General features: G+C 46.1%; 1 protein-coding gene across 1 annotated transcript in view; it reads right to left on the reverse strand.

Annotated features, from left to right (window-relative positions):
- Window positions 1–12,760, reverse strand: part of Tbcd (tubulin folding cofactor D) — a 167,658-nt gene that overhangs the window by 72,229 nt on the left and 82,669 nt on the right. Inside the window, exon 14 of the mRNA XM_028787874.1 lies at window positions 1,306–1,462. Coding sequence (XP_028643707.1) covers window positions 1,306–1,462 — 157 coding nt within the window. The remainder of the gene's footprint in view (window positions 1–1,305; window positions 1,463–12,760) is intronic.

The raw sequence follows: 12,760 nt of genomic DNA on the forward strand, positions 1-12,760 counted from the left end.
CACGGAGGTCACAGCTATGGACAGGCCTGAGGCTCAGCAGAAGGCCCTGGACAGCTGGGGTCTTGCCCCTTCCCACCCAGAGCCAAGTCTACAACCAACAGCACAGCTTCCTGGTAACTGTGCATATGTCATGTCCCTGTGAGTTGTGTCCCATTAGTATATGTTTATGCTCCATAGAAACAGGTCCAGGGCAGCTCCCTTCTGAGAGCAGGTGATTCCAGTAAGATGTCTGGGGGAGTATTCTGGAGCTGAGTCTTGAAATGAGGTGAGGGGTGAGTTGCACCATAAGGATGTTCTAGGGGATCCGGGGAATTTAGCATCTGACTCACACTTTCAGAAATCTGGGAAGTACTGGAACATCTGCTTTTCTTGAGGTTGGTTTTGTCCATTCCAATTTCCAAGTTGTGTGGCCAGTACATTTCCACCTCACCTTCATTCAGCAACTTGAAGAATAAACAGTACTGAAGAGCTCTGTGAGTCAAGGAAGTATTCTTAGATGTGGAGTGGCAGGTGCCTGGTCACTAGACTCCAGTACCTCTGGCCAATGAGGGGTAGGGTCCTTGGTGTAAGGGCAGGTGCTCCAAGTCTGTAGGCTCTTAATAGGAGTTCAGTGATCTCAGAAGCTTCATGTCTCAGGCATGGTACCAGAGCTCTTCTGCCTGACTTTCTGGAGGACCTTTTTTTTCTTTTTCCTTTCCCTTGGGAGGATGTAGTGCCCTCAGCACAGATGCCTCTTTAGTTCTGTGCAGCAATTGGCACATAAATTTAGGGGTGGGGGGATAGCAGTACTCTCCCTTAGAGTTCAAGTTTTATTCTGTTTTTGAGAAGCCAAAGGAGGGCACCAAGTAGCTCAGTGTGTCCATCATGGTGTGAATGGTGTAATGGGTCCTCTCCATCTGAGTCTTTTCATGCTCACTAGGGCAAGACCAGTGATTTGTTCTGTCCTCAGCACACAATGGGACAGCTGCTAGTGGCTCCAGAGTGTTCTAGTGATGAGCTTTACTCTGGTCCCATGCATGTAATCTCTTCTGAACATTTGGGACTCATTTGCTTCCCTGGATAGCCATGTTTGAGACCCTATCTCTCCACATAGCAGATCCTGCCCCATTCCACAAGATAAGGTAGTCTTTCCCTATCCTGCCCACCTCTTAGAGGCCAAGGGCAGAGCACAAGGATGCTGACTTTGGCAGCTAGTTGTAAAGAATGGCTTACCTAAAACCAACAGGTTTGGGAAAATGGTATGTTTATCTGAGGTATGTCTGCCACATGACAAAATCACCCTTTAGCACAACCAACAGGCTTTACCTTGAAATGGCAGTCACAAAGGGTGTCAACTCCTGAGGGTCATAGGCACGTGCAAAAGCCCAGCACACATAGCAGGCAGCATCCCTGACGTTGGCCCCAACGCTGCAGGCACCCCGCTTCTCTTCGTAGGTAAGGGCCTTCAGGATCACCGTGACAACTGGCAGAAGACAAAAACAATGAACAGATGATGGCATAGAATGAGGCAGGATCACAGACAGGAGTCAAAATCTGCTAAGAAAACAAACAAACTGTGAAAGGAAAACAAGTCCACCAGCTCAAAGGTGAAAAGGCATTTTTGAGTTTCCCAAGAATCACATAAAGTAAAGAAATGAGAGTTCTTCAGAACAATAACCAGAGTTAGGCTGCCAAATCTGTGGCCACATCAACAGAGTGCAAAACTTAGAAGCCCACACCAGGATAGAAAGAGCCGTGTGTTTACGGGGAGAATTGGTGACACCACAAATGAGGCAGATGAATGTGAAGCCACAGGACACTGTCCAAATCTTGTTATCACAGACTTCAACAACCTCAGAGAGGGGAGGAGGCACCAGACCTGGACCAGAGAGGAGTCCTTGAAGTTCCAGGACTGAAGAGGCCGAAGACACAGAAAGTCAGTCCTAGGTTGCCCTGTGTGTACAGAATTGTCTGTTTGTTTGACCATATAAAGTGTCTATAGTAGCCAAGAGATAAAGTCACATGAATTCCTCTTCTGGTTCTAGTGAAAATATACAACCAGGCAACTGATACATATGCATGCACAGAGACAGAGAGACAGACAGACAAGACAGACGAGACAAACAGACAGACAGACAGACAGACAGACAGACAGACAGACACACACACACACACACACACACACACACACACACGGCAGTTGATACAAAGAGGTGATGTGTGCAGGAATACTGGAACATTCAATTATTACTATATTTATAGCATTCCTGAGTATTTACTTGAAGGGCTCTAAGTCAACAGATGCATTTGCTCATCAATGTTTTTTGTTTTTTGTTAAGGCAGTGTCTAGACTCAAATTTGCTATGTAATCAGGCTAGGCTACCCTTAAACTCAGCCAGCCTCAGCTTCCCAAGTGTAGGGATTAGAGGTGTATGCCTCCATTCCCAGCACATTCATCATTGTTTATCTGCAACACTGTTCAAAATGGCTGAATTATTGAACCAACCTAGGTATCCATCAAGAGAAGAATGGATAAAGAGAATGTAGTACATCTAAACAACTAAGTTTTATTCCACCATATGTGAAAATGAATCAGGGAGTTCTGCCAATAAAGTGTCTGTAATGCAAGCATGAAGACCTGAACCTGGCTCTCTAGCACCCATATAAAAGCCGAGCACGTTAAGGTGTATAACCCCACCCAGCACTTGGTAAATGAGGAGACAAGAACATCTCTGGAGTTCACTGGACATCTAGCATAGCCAAATCCATGAGTTCCAGGATCAGTAAAAGAATCTGTCAAAAAAATAAGATGGACATCAACAGAAGATGCCTGACACTGACTTCTGACTCCCACACACATATACACGTGCATGCACACTCTCACACAAACACACACTCCACACACAAAACAAACACAGATGAAATCATGCTATTTACAGGTAAACGGATCCAACGGGAGATTATCACATTAAGCAAATTAGCTCACTCAGATAAATATCACATTTTTCTCTCATTTGTAAATCCTAGACTTTATGCAAAAATCATGTATACATGTGACATGAAAGTCGAAGCAAAACTGTTTGGGAAAACAGAAGGGAGCTAATAGGAGGGAAAGAGAGGGAGAATATGGCAAGGAACTCAGTAAAAGTATATTATACACTTTTATGAAAATGTCCTTTTGAACTCCAGTACTGTGTGCAACAGCTATATGCCAACAAAAGGTGAAATCAGGGCTGAGGAAATGGTTCAATTGGTAAAGTGCCTGCCACGTAAGCATGAGGACCTAAGTTCACATCCCCAGTACAAACATAAAAATACAGCCATAGTGTTGCACACTGGTAATCCTAGCACTGGAGGGGCAGGGATGAGAGAAGCCCGTGGCTTACTGTAATCCTAGCACTGGAGGGGCAGGGATGAGAGGAACCTGTGGCTTGCTGGAATCCTAGCACTGGAGAGGCAGGGATGAGAGGAACCCTGTGGCTTGCTGGATGGCTAATCTTGCCAAACGAGTGCAACTCTAGATTCAGTGAGGAACCTTGTATTAAAAATAAAGTAGAAAGCGATAGAAGACACCCAAACTTGACCCCTGGCCGCCACAAACACACATGCATGTGTGCATACCTGTGCACACACACACATATACCACACAACAAATAATAAAAACAAATGTTACTGTATATTCTGTTCTGTATATTCATGTATTTGTGAAGAGCTGCTTATTAAAGATGTATATACTTCTTAAAGCTTACATTTTTTAATCACATAAAGGAGTTTAATGTATTTACTCTGTGTGTGTGTGGGAGGGGTGTGGTTGGATGCATGTATGGCTTGCCACACGCATGGAGGTCAGAGGATAGCCTTCAGGAATTAATTCTCTCCTTCTGTGTGAGATTCCAAGCAGCCAACTCAGGTTGTCAGAGTTGGTAGCAAGTGGCTTTATCTAAGCCATCTCAACAGTCTAGAATTTTATTATAATGAGATAAATTGTTAATTTTTAAAAGCCACTTACAAGTAGTAATGGAAAATAGCAACAGAGAAAACTTAAGAAAAAAACTTGATTTTTACAATGCAAAGATAGGTTATTCTTTTAAAGTCACACTAAGTGAGCTTTTCTAGAAGAGCATGCTGAAAGTCTCAATTTCTTGATCCTAGTTAGACAACCATGCTGTAGTAAGGAACACTGGACAGCTCTCACTGGTATCTTTAAAATGCATTTAAAACATAACTTAAGGACTAGGAATATGGTTCGCTGGTACAGAACCTAGGTGCAGAGCATGTGTGAGGCCCTGGGTTCAATTCCCAGTGCCATACCTAAAGAGACAGAGGAACCTCCCACTGGCATCATAGCTCTGGCAGTGTCTGTAGCTACGTGTTCCTTGACATGGCAGGAGGTTCCAAAGCAATTTGGGGTTCAATGACTAACCTTACTGGCAGAAGCTCACCACAAACACTGAAGGCCATCAAGGGAGGATTCACAGCTGATAGATAAGTCAGGGAATTTAGTCAAATACTAGCAGCAGACATGAAAGGCATGTGAGTGTCCAGGGATTCCAAAGGCAAGACAAATGCAGCACACTGCTTCTAGGCCTGCATGCATGCCACCCTCAGAACTGTGCTCAACATCCTCACCACACGAGTACCAACCCTGTGCACAAACAGTGTGAAGAGGGGCACCACTTAGGTGTGTGCATGTGAGGTACCCATCTCCTGCATGTGTAATCATCCACCAGAAAATAGCACCCATAAATATATAGGCAAAAAGAAAACCCAACCAACCAAACAAGCAAACAAAAAAACCCTGAAGGACTATCAATGTTATAAAACCAAATCTCTGTCTTTTTGCTTCTAAGGATTTTTCTATATAAATATGAAAAGTCATTATGGTTCAATAGAATCTATTTCATATGCTTGTAATATTTCACAGAGTCTGTAAAATGTGCACAGGACAAGTGCAAGAGGCCTGGACACAACACATCCTAAGGGAACAATATGGTATGCAGTGTCTCCTCATGAAGATGTGGCGTCACCTAGCCTGGTCCTGCTAAGAACCCCCAGATAAGGCCTATCCCCTGACAAGTCTCAGATCCTGGATATCACAGCATTAGGAATGTGACTGTGGCTTCCAGATGTCCAAAATAGAGCCTACGTTCCCAGCAGTTTCTCATATAAGTGGCCACAATGAAGTCTTGGGCACAGTGTAGGGCCCAGTAAGCAGTTATCTCAGGGCCAGCTATCAGGGCCAGCTATTCCTGGCCTCTTCACAGCCAATCTCTGAGTCAGCTCCATCCACAGAAACAGCTCCTCCATCCCAACAGCTCAGCCCAGCCCCACCTCCCATCCTTCAAGAGGCACTCTGTGATCACAAAGGCTGGCTCCTTCACATCAGTCTTGAGAGCTCTACAGCTCCTAACCAGTTCCCAACTAGTCCCCTTCTCTGCCAGAACTCTCATTCCAGAGTATGTCCCAGAGACTCCCTTATCCTACAAGGCTTCTCTGCACCCTAGGAAACAGGCACACCACCAAGTAGACTCTTGGGAGCAAGAAGCAGATTAGCAGTGAGCCAGAAGCTGGACCCAGTTATCTGACAGACTATTCATTACTCCTGTACACACCTGATGTTTCCCCAAACATCGAGCTAATGGTTAAATATAAGCCTAGCAAAAGACAACCACCTTGTGTGCTATGGATTAGAAATTATATCTACAATTATCTCAACTTGAACTATATCCAATCTCCAAAGCTGAAAAGGTCCTCTGTTCTATTGAAACAGGACTAGCTGATCTGAAATTACTCCCAGTTTGCTAGTATATACCTCAAATTCACAACTCTGTTAATTAACAGGTTGCCCATTAGGGAGCAAACAATGTCAAGAAAATTGGCTGTGGCACCTGTGGGAGGGCAGTGTCCATATACCTAGTGTTACTGCCAGCTGGACTCGCTAGAGCTCAGTAGGCACCACAGCCCAGATGCTCTGGGCAAGGCCAACCAGCAAGCCTCTGGCCTCAGGGAAACCTGAATGTATTCTCTAAGTGTCAACTTATCACTCCACAGGACAAAATCAATTTCCAGACAGACAACTACAAGTGGCAGTGTCAGCACTCTCGATGTCCATTTCACATCTCTCCTACACCTTGCCAGGAAACTGGTGCCACCCACGAGCAACCCCAACAGGCACAGACCTCCCACCCCATAGTACCTCTCCAGCCAGAGTACCCAGGTTTCTGTCTCCAAACTGAAGAAAGATAATTTTAGAAACTAGCCCTTCTCAAGGACTTGTGACATAGTCAGCCATAAGAAAATCAAGTGATGGGCCTGAATCCACTAACAGTATGTCTTGATGGACTTTCTCAGAGTGTAATCCTATTTACTGTTCAGAGGACCAATTGCCTGGGAGGATACCTGATGGTTCTAACTACCCATCCCATCTGAGAGGCCACAGGAGTGGCAGGCTCCAAGAACCCATTCACATCTTGCTTGTCTCCAGACAGAGCCAGGAGCTTCAGATGTCCAAATACGCTGAAATTCCCATGTCTGTGTCCTTCAATGCTAATCGAGAAAAGCAGAAAGGAAAGTTCATTAGGGCCTCAGGCCTCACAGTCACCCACAGATGTCAATGCTGCCCGGCAAAGACCTGACTGTCCTCCTCCTATTCTGGCCCACAGCCCAGTGAGCCAGGGACAGCATCCTGGCTTTTCTTGTTCTGAGATACTTAAAAGCATCCTCTATAGATGCACAGCAAACACCAGGAGCTAACAAAGACTCTGGCATGAGGCAATGGCCCCCACCGACTGGCTGTTAAGTGGATGTTGGCCTGGTAAAGGCAGGATGCTATGACATGGATCACTGGGAAGGAAATGATTATGATTTGTAGAAAGGACAACGTGGGAAAGAGCAATGACTGATCCTGTAACCAAAAACAAACAAACAAACAAACAAACAAAAAACCCACAGGGAAGCCAGGCTGCTGCCTCTGATTCACCCCAAGGTAGTGTGAGAGCAGCAGTCACAAAGGCAGGTTGGGCCCACTTCTGCTGCTCCTGGGGGGCAGGGAGGGAGCTCTAAAGACGACCTCCTAGGCTGTCCAGCCTCTGCAATGTGAAAGGGAGACATTGAGTTTCCAGCTCTGGTATTCAGGGATCTAGGAAACAGAAGTCAGAGTATCTTTAGTGGCTACAGGGCACTCACAAAGCTGGGCTCAGGGGAGGGGGATGGTGATTTGGAACAGGAAACTCTTTGCCTTCAACCTTTATATAATCATTATCAGACCGAAATTCAGAAACAGCACTTTCCAGATTCAACAGGTTTAAAATAAGGAAACTGTTCAATAGCTTTGAACAAAAACCTTTCTCATGGTTCCAATTACACACTGCAAATGCATGTCAAATATATATATCATACCCCAGAGGGCTTCCTTTTGGCAACTTGGGAGTCCAGCAAGGTAATTTAAACTCTCTTCTCTCTAGACAGCATGTCGTTTGTTTAACACAGGTTGCCTAAGGAAGCAGCAGCCTCCAGGAGAGAGCAGCGATTTAACCCCCAGAGCCCCACTTTCCTCACTGCAGGGTCTGTAAAGCCTGTGTCTCAGCTACAATCTGCATATGCAGAAACAACCAGCCCATAAAAATCACCACACATCTCCTGACAGCCACTCAGCCATACTAATTTAAAACAAGCTAACACGTTGGGCAATCATGGATCGTATGGATTCCTGAGGTGTGTCTGATGCAAACCCCAGGCTTTGCTCGACCTTCCCAACTCAAAACTTGATGGTAAAGAACTTGCAGAGATGGAAGCATACAGTGGTGTGAGCAATCCTAAGAAGAGTGTATGAAAAATCAACTATTTTAATGCAGTCCAGAAAGCCAACAATAGGTAAAATGCTGGCCATGGACAGAGAGACACACCACAGAGAGCGGTAGTGTCTCCCAAGCTATGCCCAAATCCATGCACTATCCTGAGACCCCTCATCCCATGAGTGGAGCCACATTCAGACCCAGAAGCCTGCCCACTGAGCCTGAGCCTCAGAGGCCCAGCTTCCCGCATCAGGTGTGGCTGTAGGACCTGCCCCTTGTACCAACAGCCATCATACTGTCCTTAAGAATGTAGTTCAACTTGCTCAGGAAAAAAATGCCCCTTGAATGTGTTGAAGGTAGGAAGAATGATCCACAAACATCAAGCTCTATATGGACTAACTTCCTATGGGCCATGTCCAAAATGGCCCCAGAAGACCCTCACTAACCGACAGCAGCAGCAGCATCTGGCTATGACTATGAAATCCTCAACTATGTGGGAAGGAAGATACAGATTTGTGAATCTGGCCTGCCCTTGAAGGGCCAGGGACAACTCACCCCATGCCCAGTGCTGCAGGGTAAACATTCTCAGATATCATCTGGCTCTGTACCCTCCAAAGGCACTTCAGGGGTTTACCTACCAAGCAGGTCATTACATTAAGCCCACACTTATTCCAGAAAAAGTTTCAACATTCATCTGGGCCCCAGAAACCCTCTAACTATATAGCCAAGAGTCAAGGCCCATCTGTCACACAACCCAGCCAGGTATCCTGAAGATCTCATGAGAAACTTGAACAGCCAGGTACACAGTTACCAGTTTGGCAGTGTCCTTCATTCCAAACGTGCTCCCCCCCTCCCAAGAAATTCAGTCATAGGAGAAGACATTTCCACTTTAAATGGAGTCTCACTAGGTAAGGACCCTTCAGAAATTCTAAGCCCAACATTAGCCTCCTGGGTGGTACAGCAGATTCTCCTGGGAACAATGACAAACACATAGGTAAATGCCCATATCCACTTCCATCACTATCAGCTAAAGAATGAGATGAAATCCATACAATACGCAGTAGGAAGTATGGGGCACCTATAAACACAATATTCCTGATGGGTGTGACTGGAAGTAGATAACAGAGGGGAGTCAGGAGAGTGGTACTGAGGGAACACAAGTCTTATGGTGACACTACATTAAAATCTCAGCTACTCGGGTAGTTTAGGCAAAATTACATCTGGGACTGATGCTCTCTCTCTCTCTCTCTCTCTCTCTCTCTCTCTCTCTCTCTGACACACGGACACACGGACACACATAGACACACACACACTCACACACACACTCACTCACTCACTCACTCATCTGGAAATCTCTGCTAGCTACAGTCTGTGCCCAAGCCAACACTCTAATTCTGAAAAATCCACCAGGTCTTCCTGAACACTTCTTTGTAATCTTGTAAACCTGTTAAGTGCTTCAGAATGAAAAGTAAAAAGGAAGAAGAAAAGAAGGTGCTACAGTTTGGAGATGAAGCATACACCCAGAGACTGCTGAAGGCTTGATGGCACTACTGAGATGAAAGGATCGATCAATCGCAAGGGTGCTAACTTTATCAGTGGATACTGATGACCTCACAATGCACAGCCAGTGGGGCCTGAATGGAGGATGCAAATTACTATGGAAATGCTTTAAAAGATTATATATCTTGCTTCAACCCTTTCCTGTGTTTGACCCTAGTATAGCAGGACAGCTTTCTCTGCCATGATGGTTTGCTTCATGCCACAGGCCCAACTGATCATGGTCTGATACCTTGGTATCATAAGCCAAAACAAACCCTTCCTTCCTAACTTTTCTCTGTTAAATTGTCAAAGCAATGAAGAATGACTAGCACAGAAGTCAAAGCCTGGGATGTACAAGATGAAAGTTCACCTAAGAACCACCAAAGAGCAGCCTGAATACCACCTGTATACACAAGCAGTGCCTTGACCTCAGCACAGGCTGTATTTGTGCAGGTATGATGACGATGTCCCTCACAGTCCCCACAAAATATCTATGTACAAGTGGTGGGAGGAAACAATGTTCTGTACTCAGAATGTTTGCAGCCCTCTAAAACTTGTGTCTTGAACTATAAGCACTGAAGTGTTGGTACAACACTTCTTCTTCTTCTCCAAATGTTACTGGGAAGACATGGAGAAGGCATCGGTGAGTGATTGGGGATCTGGGACAACAAGAAAACATTCACTAGGCTACACTCAAAGATGTCGGAGAGAATACAACCACATGACATTGTCCCAGCATGCACGGCAAAGCTTCCGTGTGAAGCCAGGCTTCGTAGCCTACACTTGTAGTTCCTGCACTCAGTAAGCTGAGGCAGATGAATTTCTATGAGTTCTGGTTCAGCCTGAGCTAGTGAATGAACCTGTCTTTAAAAACCACAAAAACAAAACCAAGCAAATCAAACTGCTTCTGTGAGAGCCCATACGATTAGGGTGGCAGACAGGCAGCAAGAGTTCACTTGTGCCCCCATGGATTCCAAAGAACTGGCAGAAGATACTGAGAGTGACCATGCAAGTTAGTTTTCAAGACAAGGGGGAAGTCAAGTGTTCTGTCCCTTGGAGGACACCAGCACTTTCTCCAGGGGTGTGTGCTTCTCTGTAGAAAGAGCACCCTACCTGGAGGTGTTACTTACATGCCAGCTAACCAGAGGCAGCAGTGCCTATCTCAGTCCAAGGCTGTAGCCACCTCCCACCCATATTCCACACCCTGGAAGTAACAGCTACCACCGAAGTGGCACAACAGGTCTATGCTATCCGCCCTTTCACCAGAATGGAGAGTCATCTTCAAATGCAAGTGGCTGCTCTATATTACAAGGGTCTTTAGTAGAGGAGAAAAATGAGCTGCAGCTGCAACAAATGAAATATGGTACCCAAGTGCTGTCAGATGCTCAGACAGCAACTGATCAACAAGAGATGACAGATGAGGCTGGAGGGTAAAGCCAGACATCCATGAGAACACCCAATTCCTTCCCCACCAAACCCCGCTTTACCAGTATAGGCCAACTGAGGCCCAAACTTAGGGCCTAGATAAGATGACTGGAGGCTTCTGCAAAAATAAGCTCATGAGAGGTTTCTCTTCCATGCTGGACTAAGAGGCAAACAGGTAAGTCTTCCAGGGCATCCTTTCCCTTGGATTCCATCTTACTTGTCTTGACAGAATGTACTTACAACACAACCCCAGACTTTATTATTGGACCTGTCCCCATATCAGAGCATGCACACAGCCCCCACAGACCCCATCCTATCCATCCATGACTGAGGATACGCAGTACCATGGACCCCATTTCATATGCCCATGATGGGACATGCACACAGCACCATAGGCTCCACATCACATGTCCAGAGCAGGGAATCCGCACAGTTACACCTCACCTCCCCTTCTCTACAACCTTGGACTGAGATAGGCACTGCTGCCTTTGGTTCTCTATGTTCTCCATTACTAAACATGCCAACACCCTCATGTGTCCCATCCTGTATTATCCAAGCAAAATCAAGTTGGGATATCCAAGCAAGGTCAGGACAGCCTCCTAGGGAAACAGAACACAGACTCCTCAACATAGGGCAAAGGAATATGCTTCTCACTATGCTGCCCAAACATTCAAGTAAATCAACAAACATGGTCTCTGGGGTGTGGTTAGGGCTCCTGACAGGAGTTTTGTGGTGCCCAGCAAAGGCACACAAAAAGACCACCAGGCTGACAAAAAAGACTCAATGCCTTCTCCATTATCAGCCAGCCAGTATATCTGCTGGCTCTCAAAGCCATTCAAGTGCTGACTTCCAGCCAAGTCAAGCCCCTCCAGGTTAATACCCAGTATTACACTAGACTTTTTTCAAGTGATCCTATTGGTTCTTTGCCAGCTAAACACCCCTAGAATCCCCAAGAGACCATTTCCAACAAGACCCAGCATTAGCTCCCTTTTTCTCTGCCATTGGTTCCTTTTGTTATCACCATAGCAGCTGTCACAGAGGCAAGGGCCTGTCAGTTCCTGCCTACTACCACCACCACAGGCCACCACAGAGGAAGGACATGGTAGGGCACAACCACGAGGCGGGAGGTGCCTCCAGGACCAAGGGTGTGCTCCTCTGCTGATGCTGTGCTGCTGGCACAGGAACGCCCACAGCTAATGACAGAGTGGCAAGCACAGCAGCATGAAAGGAGCAAAAGCAGCGTCCTGGAGGATTAAAGGCTAGACCAGGAAGTCAAGACCAGTTCTACCTGACTTACGGCCAGGGTCCCCAGCCCTCAGGCCCAGGCCACCAGTGGCCCAAGACGGTGACCCTGGCTCTAGCCTCTGGAAACATCACAGGTATTTCATAGACAGCAGGATCCCAGGAGACTGCAGTGTCAGAGATGGGCCCTAACTCAAGGCAATATTGCAAGAGACACACAAGACTCCAGGAGAAGGAAGTGGCCCAAGGTCACAGAGGGCACATCTCACATGGTTTAATCTCAAGCCTGGCACTCATCTTTAACTAAGTAATTGGAGAGGTTCTGATGTCATCATTCCACATGTCTACAGTTTTCCTGGTCATGACCTGGTGGGTACAGCCCCACTGAGTAGGTCTCAGACTTTCCACTGTCATACTGCCTGGCAGCCAGCCTTGGCTACCAATTCCAAAGGATGCTCTGTTGGTACCTGCAATTATGAATTCCAACTCCCATTACTCGTGTTCACTACAGGGTCTGGGTGCAGGAACAGCTCACAGGTACAACACTCATTTTTCATGGCACTCATTTTCTTTGGAAAACTAAGTCACTGCAGGAGGATGGCTATGGTTTAGAAGTATCACAACCAAATGCAAAGGCTCGTGTGCTGAAGGCTAGGTTCCCACAGCTGGAGCCAATCATTGAGAGGTAACCAGATCATAGTGGTACTGACTTAATGAACTAATCTATTGGTGGATGTTTAATTTGATGATATTACTGGGAAGAAGAGGAACTTTGGGAGGTA

The sequence above is a fragment of the Grammomys surdaster genome, unplaced genomic scaffold, assembly GCF_004785775.1.
Source record: "Grammomys surdaster isolate TR1022 unplaced genomic scaffold, NIH_TR_1.0 125688, whole genome shotgun sequence".
Classification (NCBI taxonomy): domain Eukaryota; kingdom Metazoa; phylum Chordata; class Mammalia; order Rodentia; family Muridae; genus Grammomys; species Grammomys surdaster.